Source organism: Globicephala melas, chromosome 4 (genome assembly GCF_963455315.2).
Source record: "Globicephala melas chromosome 4, mGloMel1.2, whole genome shotgun sequence".
Taxonomy (NCBI): domain Eukaryota; kingdom Metazoa; phylum Chordata; class Mammalia; order Artiodactyla; family Delphinidae; genus Globicephala; species Globicephala melas.
Genome location: NC_083317.1, coordinates 11,442,497 through 11,463,359, shown reverse-complemented (window position 1 = coordinate 11,463,359; position 20,863 = coordinate 11,442,497). Strand labels below are relative to the sequence as shown.

At 39.1% G+C, this 20,863-nt stretch overlaps 2 protein-coding genes across 5 annotated transcripts in view; one reads left to right on the top strand and one right to left on the bottom strand.

Moving 5' to 3' along the window:
- Positions 1-9,568, top strand: part of SON (SON DNA and RNA binding protein) — a 30,538-nt gene extending 20,970 nt beyond the window's left edge. Inside the window, exons 7-12 of one of the 4 annotated variants that reach the window (XM_030880804.2) lie at positions 1,128-1,238; positions 2,320-2,436; positions 6,565-6,712; positions 8,387-8,458; positions 8,565-8,680; positions 9,238-9,568. In XM_030880804.2, the coding sequence (XP_030736664.2) occupies positions 1,128-1,238; positions 2,320-2,436; positions 6,565-6,712; positions 8,387-8,458; positions 8,565-8,680; positions 9,238-9,396 (723 nt within the window). In that variant the 3' untranslated portion in view covers positions 9,397-9,568. Of the gene's footprint in view, positions 1-1,127; positions 1,239-2,319; positions 2,437-5,853; positions 6,257-6,564; positions 6,713-8,386; positions 8,459-8,564; positions 8,681-9,184 lie in introns of those variants that run through there. The other 3 variants (XM_030880805.2, XM_030880806.2, XM_060297832.1) reach the window with 3 other exon arrangements.
- Positions 9,569-10,863: 1,295 nt separating this feature from the next.
- Positions 10,864-20,728, bottom strand: DONSON (DNA replication fork stabilization factor DONSON). Its single transcript, XM_030880809.2, has 10 exons — positions 19,919-20,728; positions 19,090-19,170; positions 17,743-17,946; positions 16,538-16,716; positions 14,921-15,099; positions 14,206-14,287; positions 13,994-14,098; positions 13,197-13,395; positions 12,262-12,474; positions 10,864-11,501 (listed from the first exon to the last, which is right to left on the bottom strand). The coding sequence occupies exons 1-10, from the start codon at positions 20,222-20,224 to the stop codon at positions 11,364-11,366; spliced, it is 1,686 nt and encodes a 561-aa protein (XP_030736669.1). The 5' UTR covers positions 20,225-20,728; the 3' UTR covers positions 10,864-11,363.
- Positions 20,729-20,863: the final 135 nt, after the last annotated feature.

Below are 20,863 nucleotides of genomic sequence, written 5' to 3'. Positions count from 1 at the left end.
TCATACTCAACTACACAGTCAAATTACAGGTAACCTTAGTTTAGCTTTTTAAAAAAACCTGTGTTATTTTACTGACTTCCTTGTATTTGTCACATCCATGCAGTACTTACTAGTCATTCTTTGTAAGTGAATTTAGGAATACTTCATGTCAGATAAGCGTTTTCCAAAAATGAATTTTCTTGGGTGAAATACTAGAAAATATTAATGGGTTAAGTAGTGTTAGAAGAAAAACAAGTATTAAGAATTGGTGAGTTGACAAACATCAATCAACCTAACCTCTTAATGTTAGAACCAAAAACATCAAATTTTTCTTTCTCTGGTTGAGCCCTCCACAAATTTGGCAAATACGGTATTTGCTCTAAAGATTATCCTTAAAAATTTCTTGGACATTATGATACTTCTTAAAAAGTTAAGTCCCATCTGCTTAGCTTAAGCTTTTTACAAGTAGAATATGAGCTTTGAAAAGGAGGACCTAAGACATTTCAAACGTATTTTAAGTGCTTCAATTAATTATGTACCCCACAGAAATACTTTAACTTCCACCATAAATGTACATAAACTGAAAACAAAAGATCCACTTACTTATATAGTAAATATATTCTTTGAAGAAACCGAGTTCCTAAGACCAAACTATATGAACAACTGCAAGTAGGTGAAAACGTGCAGACAGACGAGTGAAGGAACGATCACTGATGTGATAGTGGTTTTCTGCTTATTTAAGAACCTTGCTTATTGCTTTTGAGGGTTATGCTGAGAAGTAGGGTAAAATGAAAAATGCTAATGAGTTACAAAATTAATTGTTCAAAAATTCGCATTTATTATAAATGACTGTTTTGTTAGTGAAGGCCAGAGATTAAGTTCTTCATGGAACTTTCTATGATTGTAATTTGATGTAGTAGAAAGAAGTCGGATTTTAGGTTGAGTTCAACTGCTGCCTGATACTTTGTAATTTACCTTAAACAATCCTTGTCTGTTCTTCAAGGTTAGTTTCTTCTCCCTACTTTACAAAATTTTAATCTATAAAACTTATTTTGTTTTTGACATGAAGCAACTAAAGATATGAGCATTTTTCAGAATTTAGGGGGTCTGTTGTTATTTGAGATAATTATCTGTATTTTCTTTCTTAGCCTGTGGACATCTCTACAGCAATGAGTGAGCGGGCACTTGCTCAGAAAAGACTCAGCGAGAATGCATTTGACCTTGAAGCTATGAGCATGTTAAATCGTGCTCAGGAACGGGTATGTAGCAGTTTTAATGTCTACATGATCATTTATCTAGCAAGCTCACTTAAAGTGATTTGGGGCTTGATCATTCAGTATATGTTGTGTACTGTGGGGCAGGAGCTGTTTCTTGAGAGAATAAAAATAGAAAAAATTATCTGCCCTCATAGAATTTATAATCTAATGTATAAAAATAGCTAAGTGCCCATAATAGCCCTGTGAGGTGTATTGAGTTTCCACTTTCCATCTGAGAAAACAGGTAAAGAGTGGCTAAATGAGGCCCAAGGTCACAAAACTAGTTAAGTAGGGAACTGGGATCCAAACCCAGACAGTCTGAATCCACTTTCCATCTGAGAAGACAGGTAAAGAGTGGCTAAATGAGGCCCAAGGTCACAAAACTAGTTAAGTAGGGAACTGGGATCCAAACCCAGACAGTCTGAATCCAGAGTCTGTGCTTTTTTAACAGTGGACAGCGGCTCCATAGGCTGCTTTTCTATGGTAAATATATGGAAGCAGTAAGTACATGTTCAGAGAGAAAATAAATTGACTGACAATACCGGGTGTTCAGTAAATAGACTTTGAATGAATGACAGCTAATTCTTTAGTTATCACAGTGTTTGAACAATTTCCTATGTTTATTATTCTCTAACTATGTATCTTGAATTTATTCTCGATTTGTAACACTTCAAAGAAAGTAATTAAAAATTGAGGTTGTCAAATTAGCATGCGTTTATGAGATATGTAAGCAGGAGGGCAAGGATCCTTTGCCATATGAGTGATTTTCTATATTTTTCATGTATCCGTGTGATACTTTGAAGAATGAGTGTCAGCTGTGCTTTTTAGTTGTTAGAGATATCTCAAATTTTATCAGTGGGATCCACTGAGCAGTTACTGAATTGCTGCTTTGGAATGTTTAGGAAAACAATTTTAAAGATGTACAAATTCAGTATATTGTTTTTGAAAAGTTGAATATTTAAGTTTGTTATTAAGCCTTTTCGGGAACTAAGTAAACCATTTCATTTAGGGAATTAAATTAATACCAGTAGCACTTTAACTAGAGAAGTAATTTTACTTAATTGAGGCCTCTTCTTTTCTTCAGATTGATGCCTGGGCTCAGCTGAACTCTATTCCTGGCCAGTTCACAGGAAGTACGGGAGTACAGGTTCTGACACAAGAACAGTTGGCCAATACTGGTGCCCAGGCCTGGATTAAAAAGGTACACAACATATGCACATACAAAAGTGTCCACGTACAAAGTTAAAATTTTTAAGAAAATGTTTTATTAAAAGTGCAGAAAGAGGCCAGTGAATCTAACCAATTTCATGGTAAATTTGCTATGTGTATATATATCCTCCAGGATGGACACTGAAGATGGATCGATTGATGAGACAATGGCTAATGTATAAATATGGCTCAAGAGCCACTTAATTTATATCCTGCTGCTCCTGGGTTTTGTGGGGGTGGTTTTTTAAACTGTGTTTTGAATGCTAACAGTGTATATCAGGTGCTGTTCAGAATATTCCACAGTTCCTGTTGGACAACCAATCTAATGATTTCAAAGCAGTGGTTCTCAGATTTTTTCTCATCATGGGATACTTTATTACAGGTTTATTTTTGGTGCACTGCCCCCAAGAGCCTTCTGCCACCTGATTTTCCGTTCCTCTATTCCTGTGCCCTTCTTCCCCTCTTCCTTAGTGCCTGCGCCCTCCTGTAAGCTCCCTTGGCCCCTAGTCCTCATTCCTGTTGTGATCTCCAGCCCCAGGTCCCCATGGTTGTCAGCTGTTGGTTACAGCACGTGGTTGGGAGGCCCCAGTGTTAGTGCTGCATGTGGTGATCTTGCCAGGGGTCTGGAAAGCTGGGGGAGGATGGCTGAAGTGTTGGGTGGGCAGTGCTGAAGGGTGGGGAATCGGGTGGGACGGGGATGGCGAATACTATCTGTGGACCACCATTTAGGCCCTGGTGGCCTCTGGTGATCCACAGGTTCAATTTGAGAACCGCTGATCTCGTGAAAAAACAGGATATGTAAGACCTAAATTCAAGGGAGAGGACGGACGCCTCGTGCTGTGAAGATGTAGGTGCTCCTGGTTTCAGATTCCTCCTGCAGTGAGACGTGTGCACTCCACCTACGGCTGCCTCGTTGTTGGGGGAGTCTTAGGTGGTTACAGAGGGCTTTCTGAAGAAAATGTATTCTGGTGAAGGGAGTGGCTTGGTTGGATGGGTGATGGGGAAATTTGTTTCAGGAGTACTGGCAGCATAGCAGTGCTGAAACTGGGAGGCTGTGTGGTCTAATGGATTGGGAAGGTTTCTTTATCCTGCTGTACTCCTGACTCCTTTTGTGATTGTGGCAAGTAATTACTTGGAATTTCAGTCTGCAAGTGCCTTCTTCCTGCCTCGCAGGGTGGTGATCAGTAATGGGATGGGTACCTATAGAAAACTGCTGAGAGTGCCAGTGAGTGAGCTGAATTTCTGAAAAGTCATATTTTTTGTTGCTTTGGACCTTTTAATCTCATAACTTTTTTTTTCAATTTTGATAGCATTATCTCTGGTGATCTTCTTATTAACAAATTAATGTAAAGCATATCCTTACTTTGCCTGCCCCCCTTTTTGGGGGAGGGGGGAATAGTTGCACCAATATGTATATAGTGAGTACACAATCAAGTTGGTTAAAAAAATTACAACTTACTTAGTTTACTAGGGGTTGATGTTGGAAAAAAGATGAAAATCTAGCAAAATATTTTTAAGCTTGAATTAGTTTTGGACTAATTATATTACAGTATTTAAGATACCAAAGTGATTCGTGTAGTGCTTGAAAAATGGCTTTCATCTCATTGGGAATAATTATAAATGTACATCTATTTCTTTAACAATTTTAGTTCTTTAATACTATTTAATGTTGAAGTTGAGTACTCCATATTTCAGAAAGTTAGACTTGAAGTTTATGTGGGTGTTTAGCACATAATAATTAAATAGTCATGTACATTACTAGGTAGAAACTTCAGAATGTGATTCCATTGCAAAGTTGGTCTTCATTTGTACAGTGAAGTTCGGATCCATATATAATGCTACAGACTTCTAAACGTCATCGCTTTAACATAACTCTTACAAAATGATTAAATTGGTTCCCTGTAAACTTTCCCTTAATTTTTTTTGATTTCCAGTCTTGTAGACAGTTGGCAGATTTTAAATAATTTACATCATTTAAAATGTAGACATAAGTCATTTTTGATAAGTTATCACAAGAGAAAGATGTGTTCATTCATCAGACCAAATTTTTAAATAATTATAGACGAAAGCAGTGTTTTCAGTTCCATTTGTATGTTACTGAACAATATATGCTGCTAATGTCAGTTAAGGCCAGGAACATTTTATTTATAAAAATGAGCAAAAACATGGAAAAAGTCATTAGGCAGCTAGAAATTTAACATTCATCTTCACTGTCAAGTATCACAAACTGTCTACTTGTTTCATTTAGAAAACTTTTTCAGAATGTTCATTTGGTGTTTTCTTGCCTTGCTGTAGGCCAGCACCCTCTTTTAATATTAAAGAGTACATGGAATGCCAACATTCTCCATATTCTTTTTTACTTTGCTGCAGTGTATTCTTAGATGAAAAAGTATGAGACTTTATTATTAGCAAAAAAAATTTAAATGGTCGTTGATTTGAAAGAAGCTTTATTTTCTGGAATGAAATGATTTGGCCATGACGTGATGAATATTGTTTACTTTTGTAGTCTCATTAATTAGCTTTTTGTTGAACTGTATACACACTGGTGTAAAGATTTGAAGATATTAGAGAATGGAAACAAAATCGGAAACCTGCGTTATTGGGGATTTGTATTATACTCTGCACAGTTGCCCTTTTTTTTAGGAGTGTTTCCTGGAAAAGAGGGGCGGATGAACCTGGAAGTAAGTAAAAGTAATTTTAGGTGTGTAGCAACAAGGCAGTTGGTATCCAAGCATCAGCTAACTTTTCTCTGTCCACCAACACTGCATGGCCTGCACCAAGTAAGGAACTGAACCAGGGGTATGTTTTTACCTCCACAGCTGCCTCCTTCCATCAGAGTACCATGTTGAACTTAATGTCTAGTCACACTTCATTGGCATGTTTTCTCCCCAGCAGATAATTAAAAAGCTGGGAAAAAATAACAGTACACAGTTTTACTATGGTGTAAAAACCAAGATTTAAAAATTCAGTATTAACTTATCAGTAGAGGAGATTAATGTATACTATTTCTAGAGCTACCAAAAGTTTTGACTGCCTCTGTTGATAAGTTAATGACTTTTGCTTACATTTGCTAGAGAATGTAAATCTAGACTGTTTAATAACAAGGGGAAATAAAACATGATTTGGATATGTATGTTATAAATTTAAAAAAAATGGACATAAAGATCAACAGTAGAATTCAGTGGTTTGTTACATGTACATGGATGCCCTTTAAAAAGAGGCATCACATAGTTCTTAACGTGTGAAAATAACTGTTGACCATGCTAATGTATATAGTTGTGCATCTTACGACATTAAGTGGTTTGCTGCTTTGATGGAAATTATGGTTCAGTGGGTTGGATACAAGAGAGATGACTGTTCACAGAATAACCTGTGAACTTTCACCCCTCTGTATGGAAACTTGTTTCAGGGCCAAATCCTTGTAGCTGTCTTCTTGCCCCGGTCAGTGCCAGCCCTACTATTCACAACACTGCTGCTACCGAGGCCTAGGTATGTAAACGTTTAAGGAGTTTTTTAAAAGTCTTTTTAACATCAAGTTAGGTTTTAAAAGAATTCAAAATTCAGTTTGGTATAATTACAGGGTATTTTATGTGTTATCTTTTTGCTTCATAGGGATTTTCTAAGTAAAAAATTTATACTTGATTTATGGTAGAATGGGGGGAAAAAACTTTGGATGATAACAGTATGCTTCTTCAGTGTCCAGACTATTTCTAAATGATTTCTAGGCTTTATTCATTAACTAGGTACACCTGGGACAATTAATATTATTGACTGTTTTAACATTGCCTTCTTTTTATTTTGCAAGCTAAGAAGAGATACCAGTGAACCTAAATAGTGGACGAAAACAGGAGTGTTCTAATTTTTTTTTGGAGGGGGGCACAAGGGCCACCGTAAAACCTGCTATTTGACTTATTTGACTTTGAAAATACTGTTATGTTTATGTGAAAATAATTAGAACATACACACTACAGTATGTATATAAGTATAGAAGCATTTAATTTCTGTAACTATAACAGATCTAGAAGTAAAATAAGCTTTCTTTCTTTAAAAAGTTGCACTGAGTTTGTAGTCAAATTCTAACTATAAAATGGGGATATTTTACCTTTCTTTCTTTGGATAGGATCAGTTCTTAAGAGCAGCCCCAGTAACTGGAGGAATGGGAGCCGTTTTGATGAGAAAAATGGGCTGGAAAGAAGGAGAAGGATTAGGAAAAAACAAAGAAGGAAATAAGGAACCTATTCTAGTTGATTTTAAGACAGATCGAAAAGGTAAGTTTTTTTAGAATGTTTATTATACCTCCTCTAACATTTAGGATTTCATTACTATCATAAATTCTTCTGATGCCAGTGATCCTGAACTGGAGGCACTTCTTACAGTATATATAGCTTTTTGTTAGGAAAAAAATGTTTAACCCATTTTCAGAAGCTTTATATATAGATGGAGACACTAATTTGAGCGTAAAAGGCGACAACCTTTGTTATGTGCAATATATGATTAAGTTTTTAATTAGATTTCATATTTAGATAGAATTTCCATTTTGTTTTCTCTTGACAGGGAACATGTGCTTGTTTTTGTTTCTAGGATTTATTTTTTCTTTCAAAGATCTTTATCCCACATATTCTCATTTTCCTATTAGAGAGTTCTGTTTAGTCTTCACTTTCTAAACCCCTTTTGCACATCCCTTTTTTCAAGCTCAGTAATTGAGTTCTGTTGGGTTGGGACTGGAGAGTAGACCCACTGCTGACAGCAGTATTACCTCTTCACATTGCATTTCTTCCCTTGGAATAATGTCTATTGTAGAATCACATGGGGCTGCCAGCTAAATGTGATTTCAATAGCTTGTTTAAAGCTGATTTTTAAAAACTGGAAAATTTAAAACTAATTTATTTTCCTTATCTTTGTAATCAGAAAGTTAAGTTGAAGTTAATTCAGTTAAATTACTATCCTAATGAATTTGGAAACCAACTAGCTCTGACCAAATTATGTATTTTAAAAAATGTTTTGTATCAGAATTTCTACATTGTCATCTACCAAGAATAGTATGTTGCCATTTTATTCCAAATTGGAGAGAATTTATTGTAATAGTGATACTCGGAAATAACACAATCATCCACTAATGCAGCATTAATGCAAACTTTAAATTAGAAAACGACATTGTACTTATTGTCACATTGACATTATACTGCTTATACAAGTTGCATAGATTCTGTGTGTCATAAAAGGTGGTTTATGAGAAGACAACATCTGTGGGTGCATTGCATAATTCCAGGGAATAGTTCCTTTGGAATTGTGCAGTGTGGCCTGGGTTTGGGAAAGCATAGTGGCAGAATTGGCAAAGAACTGGTTGAAAAATTCCCCCTAGGATTTAAATGGAAAGCATTGATTTTAGTTAGGAACGTAGCTAAATAAACCCCTTTTGGAAAGTGAGGCTGAGGCTGTTGGTCTTTTGAGTACATCTCATGTTTGAAGTCAGAAAGGGCTTGTTAGCTGGAAAAAGAAATGGACCCATTTATCCATGAGAGCCTTTCTCACTTTTTTTTGGCCTAAAATCCTCGACTTCTGGGGAACATACTTAAACTGAGCATCATTTTTCAAGGGATGAGAAACCTTTAGAAATCATTTGCAAAGAGCCACTACTTTTTAAACTTAGGAAGAAACAGATCTGGAGTTGTTGATAATTATAGCAATTTATGTATTCACATTAACTTTTCTGAAAATTTTAATTTCATACAATTTCCAGTACTAAGATAAATGAAGACAATGTATAGATTTACGTATTGAAACAACAAAATAGAAGTCAAGATCAAGGGTAGTGGGTGGGTGTTGACTTCTATTTGAGGGCCTGGATTGAGGTTCAGTTTCCTATAGAGGGAGTAGTTGTTTTGCTATATTGTAATTTTAATGCTTTGAAATTTATTCAGTGATCATTGTTTTTTTTTAAGGTCTTGTTGCAGTAGGAGAAAGAGCACAAAAGAGGTCTGGAAACTTCTCTGCCGCAATGAAAGATCTGTCAGGTGAGAGTACAGTTTTGAATTTCTTCTTGTTCCACCTTCCCCTTGAATTCAAGTTTGTTGCCTCAGATGTGGAGATAATTATAACTGGTTATTTTTTTCTCTGCAGGCAAACATCCTGTGTCTGCCTTGATGGAAATCTGTAATAAGAGAAGGTGGCAACCACCTGAATTTCTCTTGGTCCATGATAGTGGCCCTGATCATCGCAAACATTTTCTCTTTAGGGTAAATATGAATTTCTGCATTAATTGTATACATTTGTTAATTTGATAACTTGATGTTAGAGGGTGAGGGATAAGCATCATATGATCACAGGATTAATGTATTGTTTGTGGGTTGGGAGTGTGTATATGTGTATATGCTTTAATGTGACCTGTTAATATCCTATTATTTTTTAAATGTTGGCGGGAAAGATGTGGGCAAAATCTGGTGAACAATTTGTTGACCTTTTCTAGTGGAATGTGGGGAACTAATTGTTTTTATCAGGCTTCCCTCCCGCCGTGCCCCCCCCCCCGCCCCCCGCGCTTCAATTTGGAGACCTGCTCTTAATTTGCAGTCAAGTCCCTTTTCCCAAATGATTTGCTTCTTTTAGGGTTGAGATTTATTTGACTTACATGGTATGGGTTTTATATTTTTGTAAATTATCTTTCTAGCATTTAGTGAAAAAATTACAAAGCTAATAGATATTAAAGTTTGATGCTGTTCTTATTGTATGTTTTTCTTGAATAGGTATTGAGAAATGGAAGCCCTTACCAGCCCAATTGTATGTTTTTCTTGAATAGGTATTGATAAATGGAAGCGCTTACCAGCCCAGCTTTGCCAGCCCTAATAAGAAGCATGCTAAAGCCACAGCAGCTACTGTGGTTCTTCAAGCAATGGGCCTTGTACCAAAGGACCTCATGGCTAATGCCACTTGCTTCAGGAGTGCCTCACGTAGATAGATTGAGGTTTTATATTAATCATTTCAGATAATTTTACTCTGCATCAAAATGTATTTCCTCTTTAATGTTGTAAATATTTGGCAATTTAAGACATTGTGTAAAAAGCAATCTGTACAAACATCTCCAGGCTTTGATTTTTGTACCATGGAAATTGTATTTAACCATACAAGGTTTTGGTATGTTTATATTGTTTACCTTAGTGATGTATTTGTTTAAGTGGCTAACATCCAAACGATTGTTTGAAGGCATCCGTAATCTTCAGTGTGGAATGTTAAATAACGCTTTTATACTGTATTTTGTACTATGATGTCAACTCCCCTTACTTATGGCTAGGCTGCTGTAACACTTGCCTGTAGTCAGTGAAGGGCTGTGCACCTTGTACTAGTTCACAATGGGTTCTGCTGGACAGATACTGGGCCAGTGTTATTGAGGTAATCAAGCAAGATCTGTTCCACAGGGCTAACGCCACTGTATCCCCTTTAAATTTTGTAGAGGTTATAAAAAAAAGAAAGTGGTATGTTGTGTGATGGTCAGCACTAAGTCCTGCGTTTCTGTCAAAAGCCACTTGGGCCATGAATGAGAAGGGAGTTAAAATGAAGTCTGACTAGAATTTTACTGCAGAGGCCAAGTACATTTAGTATGGCATTGAGTTGTGATATAGTTTTACTTTGATGTGCATTTTGAATTTCAGCTACACCTAGATAGACGTAAAATGATAATTAAAATGCTGTAACCAACTTATCTAATAAAATCGGCACCCAGCCACTATTTTGTTGACTATGAGAAAGTTTAAGTTTATGTTAATTTTTAGGGTCTGATAGAATATTTCATGTGTATTACAGTGGTATTCATATGCTCTGTCTCTAAACTTTATTTTCAAAAGCTTAAGGCCCAAATATAAACTTCTCTGGAATAAATGTGGTGGTTTATTTTCTGGATTACAAAGTGAACACATACTTCTTCACTACTGTTACTTCTTCACCCAATGCTTTTGATTTCTAAGCACTTTTATTTAAGAAAATTTGAATTATATATGTATATATACACACACATACACAAATACCTACAAGAACATATTAAATACTACTTCGTCATGACAGCTGAGCATACTTTACAACTCTTAATCCTATTCTATATGGAATACAAAATACCCTCATCTGAGTTAACATGCATTAAAACAAGTAATATGTATGGAGAATAGAGGAATTGTAAACAGGTAGGAAAACAACTAAGGTGGAAGCGTCAACAATCAGCTCAGTAGATACTGTCTACATTTGTTTTCTACCTTTATAACTAGAACTTGCTAATAATCCTAAGGAACTTGTTAAAGATCGTTTTGCCCTGATGCTGTTAGTCACAATGGCATGAGATAATTGATACTAAGCCTCAACTTCCATTTGCAAGGAAACGCTCAGTTTTCTACCCAATTTATAATTAGGTTAATGGATCTAGAATTTTCATTCAAGGTTTTTGAAGTTTTTTTTTTTTTTTTTTTTTTGCGGTACGCGGGCCCCTCACTGTTGTGGCCTCTCCCGTTGCGGAGCACAGGCTCCGGACGGGCAGGCTCAGCGGCCACGGCCCACGGGTCCAGCCGCTCCGTGGCATGTGGGATCTTCCCGGACCGGGGCACGAACCTGTGTCCCCTGCATCGGCAGGCGGACGCTCAACCACTGCGCCACCAAGGAAGCCTGGTTTTTGAAGTTTTTAAAAAGTTTATCTTCATATCTGAATATTTAATCAAAAAAGTAAAAACAAATGTTGATTTTGAAACCTTAATCCTATTTACTGCTTAGTGCATGTAATGAAAGTATTGTAAAAGGTTAATGTTTGTAAACATTTGAGTATTTTTAAAGCTATATTCCTTTAAACTTCCAAAGTGAACTTTAAAGCCAAAGATACAAGTATCTTGAATTTCCTTGCTAGAAGGCTTTTTTCCTCAAAGATTCCTTTTAGGCTTACTTTGGTGTTCAGGATCTCCAATTATAAATGTAGTCACTCATTGCCACATGCCGTAAAGATGATTTCCCCAGTATCGGTGTTTGACTAAGGTGGTCCAGAGTTTTAGGGTGCAATCCACAGTTGGCAAGCTCCTCATGAACAGCCTCCTGTGGAAATATGTATGCAAGTCAGTAAAAAGCACTGTCAGAGTCCTTGAGCACTGATGAGTTTTTAAAATTACCATGGGCTCTTTGACAAATAGATGCCTTATTCAGTAAGGGCAAATTCATTGTTATCATTATCAATAGAAGCTCATCCTAAGAATTTCTGCATAATGACAGCATCCAAAAATAATAATTTTGGTTATTTTTATAAGTCTGGCAAACGGATAAAAATAGTTTTAAAGGTCTCATTACCTCTAAGTAAAAAGCTATATGTCCAAAATTAAAGGCAGATATGTTGTAAAGCAGCTACTTCAGTTTTATTAAAGTGTGGATACATATCTAGAAACTGCTGAATCACATGAAACAAGCAGCTCATCCCTCCCCGAATCTAAGAAAAAGTTCTATAGAAAAAAAGGCCTATGCAGCTAAATAAACACCCATAATTATTTATTTACCCCCACCCCCACAGTAAGCAAGCAGGCACTGTTAGGTTCTGGATCTGAGAGAACAATGAAAACTTGCCTTTTGTTTGGGAAGTTCTTTAGTCAGTGTTGAATACAACAGCCTGAATTCATAAAATTTACCTCACACACAAAAATACTTTATAGTCATTATCCCTTCCCTCTTAGTAATTGTAATTGATAATATTAAGCAGTACAGTTTAATAACTTGAAACACCAGTTTGGCTCATCATAAATGACTGACTTCATCCATTTAGGTTGAGAAAACTGCAACTAAATGTGTTTACCAGCTGTCTACTTACCTTATCCAGTACTTTATCCTTTGGTGGGCAGATATTAAATACAGCAGTTGGCTCATGTGTATACAGTCCTGCAGAAAATGACCCACTCTGTGAAGATCTGAGTAGCATAGTCATTGAATGTAGAGAATGAGGCATGATAGGACCTGTAATCTCCAAACTAAATTGATCTCTGTATCCAGAAGGAGCTTGTGTCTTCACGTTTACACTTCGCGCCTTCAAAAATAATTTAAAGAAAATTATGGTCATCTCTCAAGCTTTTGTCCCTAACTAAAAATGTGATCAATAACTTCTCATTTGGGTATTCCTCTCTTTAACAGTTAAGGAACAAAAGTAGTTCATAAGACATCAAAAGAATGTTACATGAGTAAAAAATGTTCAGTAATTCTGTTTCCAGCATCCTCTCCTCCAAGTTATGAGGCTGTCAATTTAAGTATTAGTTCTAGAGAATGTAACTTTAATATGGTATCCTTTCTGATTAATGCACTTTCAATGCATAATATTAGGAAAATAAAAATTAGATTCTGTTGCTATTACCTTCAGCATATGTAACACATGAAAATTACATGTGTAATTCTTCAACAATATGGATATATAGTTATTCTTTTCACTTATCCATGATCCAGTTTTTGAGACCACCTATAATTTAACATAACATTCTTGGCTCTATTCTTTCACTGGTTATGAAAGACAAACTTTAAGAAAGCAACTTTTCCTTATGGCAATAATTCAAATATAACTTTTCATATAATTCCTTTGATAATAACTTTATATCAAGGAATTTTTTTACTGGGAGGAAAGAAAAAGAAAATACGCACCATGTAAAAATGTCAGGAGTTACTAAAATACAGAATTTATTGTATCAAAAAAGGAAAAGTATGTCTTTAAAAGCTAGGTTATGAGGATCAGTGTAGAATTTCTTTTTTTTTTTTTATTACCTTAAGCATTTGCATTGTGGCGCCTCGGAAAGCTATAGGTGATAAGAGGGTTGGTGGAAGTCCTGCCTGGGGACCTGAGGTAGCGATTAAACTCTTACAGTTGATCAAAAAATTTAGCAATGTAAAGGTATTCGTTCCCTTCACCAACACAACAGACTCGGGTCTGTGATCCATTTGTACTTCATGTATCTCTTTACGCCTGGACATGACAATCAAGGAAACTGCAAATGCAAATCCCATACCAAAAGGAACAGCAGTTATCTTAATCCTGAATCACCTGGAACCCTCTTCCCCCACTCCAAACTGGAAATGCTCTTGCTAATCCTCTTCACTGCAATTATAAGGCATCTGAATGATCAAAATGATTTTTTTGACCATCTGAATTAGCTAGAAATTGATACCTAACAAAAACTGATTTCTCCTCTAGTCAAAAATATGTTCCAGTTCCCTCACAAACTTAACCAAAATAGAATATTTTCACTTAAAAAAGTTTAATAATTGTTCATGGCTTTTTGGTACTTAGGGGTTTTTTAATGTCATGATGGAGTATCAGTTTTAATATCTTAAAGATAGTTTAAGTTTATAGTTAAATAAAACTGTCAGTCAGTATTACATTGCTCAAGGGAATTCCCCGGCGGTCCAGTGGTTAGGAATCTGCGCTTCCACTTCAGGGGGCAACTGGTTGGGGAACTAAGATCCCGCATGCTGTGTGGCACGGCCAAAAAAAAAAAAAAAAATTACATTGCTAACTTAATTCAATGAAAATAAATTCTAGTTAACAGCAACTGAAAGGATACAGCTTGATAGAAAGTACATCTGGTTTTTTAATTTTATCTTGCACACCCATCTCTTCCAGCCAGGAAAAACTTTCTTCTTCATCCTCATCGCTGACTGCTTGCTCCCTAGGAAATTGCTATAGTTAGTCAGGGTTCCCATTTCCTAAAGCTATTTCCTCTACACTGAATCCATAAGTCACCAGATGATGTAAAAGGTTATTTTAATCACATACTCCCCATGTCCCAAGCTTGTTCCAGACGCTTTCCTCTTCTCATGGCCACTTTCTTTTATTAAAGGCAAAGAAAATTCAATACCTACATGAGAAAAGAAAAATGTAACTATGTTTTCTTTAATATAATCTGAAGGAATTAAACAGGCGTGCCCGACTTGTAGAGAGTATATTTGAAAATGAGTTTTTACTCCTGATGTATTAAAGCAGTACTTTTCATGCTTTCTTGACGGCAGCTCACAACACACATATCTCCTTGAAACAAATGGTTCAGGACAATACATAGTCTCACTACATGTGGTACTCTTTCATCAAGTATATACTACTCTATTTCATTTTTTTATAAGGTGCTGAATGAGTCCACTGAATAGATTTCATGACCCACTAATGAGTTGAGCCTCTTTAAAGATCATGTTATCAAAAGGGGGTAGATAATTTGTATTATAAAAGAATTTCTATAGGAGTATATTCAGATTGGGACATTCCAGCTTGATATATGTTTAGAGATCAGAGAAGGGAACACAACTTAAAGCTATGTATAATGGACAGCTTAATTAAACGCTGGAAAAAAAATTAAAAAATGAATAAAATAATTCTTAAAACAATTAGATAGAACTGGTAGAAGATAATTCAACTGCTAAAAGACAGTTCAAATTTTAGCTTTTAAGGAGTGTTTACTATATAGTGTGGTATTCTCACTTTAAACCTATAGTTTTACCTTCGTTTTTCATAGCTTCTCTTATACCTCTAGTTGTAGGAGACATGAGAGCCGTGATTACATCATCTCCTGCTAATCCCGCTGCACGGAAAAGGATAGTAAACTGATAGGTACAAACGTAGAAATAGGGGCAAAGTTTTGTCTTCAGCAGATTATACAGAGAAGTAAAGCTCACACACCTATGAAGAAAAACATTTTGCTTTAGGCATTGTTAAAACTAACTCAACATCTAAAATAGTTTTTGTATAATTTAATTTGATACTCACCTGATTTAAAACACAAATATTACAGATAATGGTCTGAATTTTTGCCATGACATAGAACTTGGCTTTTTAAAGGACTGAAATTGGTCACAGGACTCACTGATGACTTCTAAATACTTTAACGAACAGTGTTTACCATTTAAACACTAGCCATTTTGTCTTTAAACAAAACTTAATTGATAACTGGTTGCTGACTTTTGTTTTTTAAATAAATTTATTTTATTTTATTTATTTTTGGCTGTGTTGGGTCTTTGTTGCTGCGCACGGGCTTTTCTCTGGTTGCAGCAAGCGGGGGGCTACTCTTTGTTGCGGTGCACGGGCTTCTCATTGCAGTGGCTTCTCTTGTTGCGGAGCACGGGGGCTTTAGGTGTGCGGGCTTTGGTAGCTGCGGCACGCGGGCTTCAGTAGTTGCGGCCTGCCGGCTTAGTTGCTCCGCGGCATGTGGGATCGTCCCGGACCAGGGCTCGAACCCGTGTCCCCTGCATTGGCAGGCGGATTCTTAACCACTTCGCTACCAGGGAAGCCCTGGTTGCTGACTTTTTTAAAGCTTTTTTTTTTTTTTTGCGGTATGCGGGCCTCTCACTGTTGTGGCCTCTCCCATTGCAGAGCACAGGCTCCGGACGCGCAGGCTCAGCGGCCATGGCTCACGGGCCCAGCCGCTCCGCGGCATGTGGGATCTTCCCAGACCGGGGCACGAACCCGTGTCCCCTGCATCGGCAGGCGGACTCTCAACCACTGCACCCCCAGGGAAGCCCTGATTGCTGACTTTTAATAAGTACCTTCCACTGATGGGAAGGGAAGCAGCTACTGGCAAAAAGTATAACAACGTTAAAGAATTAGGTCTCTATATATTTATCAAACACTTATATATATATTCCACAACTACGTAAAGAGTGAACAAGAGCTGGGAATTCCCTCCCCATCTGGTGGTTAGTACTCTGCGCTTCCACTGCAGGGAGCATGGGTTCGATCCCTTTGGTCAGGGAACTAAGATCCCACAAGCTGTGCAGTGTGGCCAAAAAAAAATTAAAATTAAAAAAAAGAGTGAATAAGAGCTAAAAAAAATAAACAATTAACATTTTTTTTCTTTTTGGCTGCACCACGCAGCATGTGGGATCTTAGTTCCCTGACCAGGATTGAACCTGGGCCACAGAAGTGAAAGCGCCAAGTCCCAACCACTGGACCGCCAGGGAATTACCCAAAAGTAAACAATTTAAATGTTAGTTATTACAGTTTAAATAAAATAATTCAGAAGGACACAGAAATCCATCTACTACTGCTCATCTCCACATCATAAATAAAATAAGGAGACAATACTGCGAAAAGGGGTTGCACAAATTTTTACTAATCTTACCAGTCACTCATTAAAATGTGTTGCAGGGTTTCATCATTTGACCAAGGGTTTGTCTTTCCAGCCATTTTTCTGTCAGCTCCAATACGAGGGAACAATGGTAGCCAAGACAAGGCAGGGTGGAGCCAATAGATAAGGCTCTGCTGGAAGGCACAACGGAGCTCAGTGGAGAGTTTGGGATCCTAAAATACAAAGATGATATTGGACAGTTCTTGCCCCAGTAGAAGTACAGAATTTAATTAAAAAGACACTGAATATACCAAACACTTATTCTCAGGATCTTTACTGCTTCCTGTAAGAAAGTGTTAATAACTGTTACAGGGGCTAAAATGTAGTTTATTATTGTTTGGGAAAACCTTCCTTCCCAGCCATTACAGTCTGTTAAACCACATACCAGAAGGGATGCTTAGACGCAGATGGGAATATTCGCCTGTCTCTACCATCCTTGAGAACAGTGACTATCACTCTTTATCACCAGGGCGGGTGGTGGTGGTGGGGAGTGGCGGCTGTGGCGGTGGTAGGTGGGTGGCTGGATGTGTGTGTGTGCGCGTGCGTGTGTGTAACACTATATTCAACCCCCTCCCCTCATAGCACTGTTTCAAAAGTAGCCAATAAAAACCGATAATCCCAATCACAAATCATATGGATCTATTTATCAAAAAAGATGTACCAAGGCCTCTTTCAGGTAATCTCTTTTAACCTAGTTTGAGTTGATGAGCTGCTTGAAAGTAATGCAATTACATTTCTCTAAAACCTTTCTAGCACTCATTAACTCTTGTAAATTTACAACAGACCATCACCCAGGTGGTAAGAATTAGTGCATTTAAAAAATACAGTATACATTATGTGAGAAAACCAGTAAAATAACCGATCTGTCTTTGCAATCCTACTCCTCAATTGCTTTTCATTTTCTTATGTTTTCTTTCTCAAAAGGCCTTAGAAAAGGATAGTGTAGTTCAAACAATTCCTGCCTGCAGCAGTGACTAATTCTCAGAACAGGTCTATAAATTTAACAGGCAGTTACTAAATCTGATTTAAAAAACAGTATGAAAGCAGCATTTGGGAAACAAAAAATTTCCCAAGTCTCTGTGTCTTTAAATGTCAAAAGAAAAACTTAATGGAAGGAAATATCTCTGATATTTTGCAGAGAAGAACATTTTACACTTAATTTGTTACTTTTAAGCATAGCTATTTTCTTACAGAATTACCTGTATACTTTGAGGCAAAGTAACTTCTGTTGCCCTACAATGCTGGATGACACCTTGAGCCTCTTCCTGTGCTTTCAAATGATCTGCCCAGGTAAAGGGTTGAGAAGAGGCGAAAAGGAGTCGAGTTTTAATACTCCAGTCCACAGGTAACTCAGTACTTTCTGAGGACGGAATATCAGATTCGGAGAATGATACATGAGGAGTCTTTCAGAAAACAAAGAACACAAAAATTAGTAGAGTACCATGGAAAAAACCCCTTCAATCTATAGAATTCATCAACTAACATACTCATGACCACTGAAATTTCAAAATGTTATGAACGGTACAATAAATAACACTGAACATATACTACACACTGTGAAAGAGTCTGGAAAGAGCCACACTAAACCATTAACAGTGATGTTATCTCTGGAAAGTGGGAATTTCTTGTTGAGGCTGGTGGAAGGGCAGGTTTCACTTTTTAGTTTATTATAGTTCTATATAGTTTAGTTACAAGAGACGTACTATTTTCACGATCATGATTTAAAAACATCTACTATTGATACTGCTATCAAAGCAGAAATCTTCCAAGTATTTTTTAAAAAGCACTTTTTAAGCCTCTAAAACTCTGGAACCAGGTCTAAGTTGCTCTTGCAGGTAACTTAGGTTGGGTTCTCAGAGGCCATATTTAAGAAGCATTTGCCGACCTCAAAAATTCCTCCCCAACTGTTTTGCTGTCAAGTCAGTATTCTCCACGTTACAATAATTCTTCTAGATGACATTATTAAAAAATAACGGGGAAGAGGGAACTATTTCCAAGAGACCCAAAGGCCATTTATTTGCAAGGAAGGGAGACTGGGTCTTGGGAACTCTTCTAGCCTGCTCCCATTAGGACAATCTATGCATTTGTTAAACTATCACGAAAGAAGCAGCTGAGGAATGGAATCAAGAAGCGTTTCTGTGTGTATGGTGGTGGTAGGGAGGTTCAGTGATATACCACAACCTGTGGAACTAATTTGGGGATTTGGTTTGAAGATGCAGTGAAAGATTAAGTTCAAAAAGCAGCTGAGCCTGGAGGCACTGGCTCTGAGTGATGAGCTGGAGTTGTCACTACCTACAGAAGAGCGTGAGAACTGTTGGGGGCAGAAAGAAAACCCACATCTACGCCTGCTTTGGCACTGGTGCCATTATAAACATTACCACAACATAAAAGTCCTTTACCAAGGCTGACGCCTGCCATCTTTTCAACCCTGGTAGAGATGATCACTTGGGGCTCTCTGTGAAACTATTTTCCAAGTAAAACACTTCTGAGAAGTATACACTTATGTTATAAGAATATACACTCTAATGACATTTAAAAAGTATTACCTGGGGTAATTCAGTAACGGCTGTTCTTTCAGGAATCTTCTCTTCCCAGAGCAAATCATTTTCTCGATTAGAATCTAAAAACTGAGGTTAAAAAATGGTCCTTTTAAATTATAAATGATGCTGGAGTTCGCTTTAAACATGTAGACCTTCACCTGGCATACAAGTTTCTCAGCAAGTGCAGGAATTCACGTGAGCGCAAATCAGTATAACAGAGGATTTCACTTGTTTTGTGCCTGAACTTTACTATCAAAATGGACCAAGAAAAGGGCAGGTGATTTGCGCAACTAAGAACTCAGTAATCAATAATCTCAGTTCAAAAGATCCAAAAGGTTGTGGGGTAAGACAAATACTAGTAAATTCTGACCCCATCAATACTCAACATTCCCCCAACCCCAGAACAATTTTGAGCGTGTGAGAAGGCAGGCACTGAATCACGCAGGAAAGAGGGTCCTGTAACCTTCCCATCAAACGGTGGCCTTCCAGGAGTAGTGCCAGGATTACTCGAAGCTCTCTTCCCACTGATCTCCAACCCCCCACCAGACGGCTGCAGCCCAAACTCCCCCGCCGCGCGCAGGGCGGGGCGGCGGGGTCCACTCCTCAGGATGGGAAGGCCCCGCAAGTCCCGCGGCAGCTTGTGAAGCGCACTTCACGCCGCCCCGACCTCGCAGGGCAGCCACCCCCAGGGCTCGGGGCCCCCTGAGGCCGCGGGCGGCTTCGGCTTCGCGCCCATTTCGCTCCTGGAACGCAAGAACCCGCCATCTCTACTTCACAGCCGAATCGACCCACGAACTACGAGAGCCCCTCGGCTCCCAGGCACGAAGACACTCACCGGGCCCGGCGCCTCCTGCTGGCCGCGGGACGGCACGCTGGGAGGCTCGGCGGCGGCCCGCGGCCGGTTGTCCAGGCGGGCGAAGGGGTTCCTTCGGGACACGGCCGGGCCGCCGCCGCCTCTGCCCGCTGCCGGGAAAGGGCGGAGGGGCAGCCCGGCCGTCAGGGCGGCGCGGCGGGTCGCCGGCTCGGGCCGCTCCTCGGTCGGAGAGGCGGCCCCAAGGCTCCGGCCCCTTTTCCGTCGGAGCCGCAATGTCTCTGGCGGCCTTTTGAAACTGGGCGAGTAGCCGGGCACCGACAGTGCCATCACGCGCCTCGCAGGCCGAGGACCCGACCCGCAGCAACCCCTGGCGCTTCCCGCGCGCCGCGGCCCCGCCCCGACGTAGCCCCGCCCTCGCGGCGTCTCTCGGCGCGTGTGCCGTACGGCGCTCGCGAGGCCCCGCCCCCGGCTGTGTTCCTCTGAGGCCGAGGGCACGAGAGGGCCCTGGGCCTCGCCGGACGCCGCGTTGGCGGTCTGGTTGGGTCCTCGGCTGTAGTCGGGTCGCCGGGTGCTAGGTGGCTGGGAAGCACGCGGTCCTGCGCACCGGAATAGATGAGCGCTGTTCAAATCCGCAGCAGGGTGTGATGAGCCCCAGGCACGGCGCCAGGATGAAAACGAAACGTCACACTTGAGCTGCCCCTTCGATAAGCTTCCAGAGCGCAGCGGCGACGTCCAGAGCTGGAGGGAGGCCTGGGCCTCCTTCCCCTTCCCCCGAAACAGAGAGCCCCAACAGGAAATCAGCACGCCGGCTACGCAAGCGCAGTCTCCCGCCCCGCTTCCCAAGCATCGGCACTGCAGCCTTCCACGCAAACACTGCAGTGGTCACGGACGAGTTACCGTGATGCTCCCGTTCGATCCTGAGGAAACCCTGGAGTGAATGAATATTTGAAAAAAAAATTTAGCTTT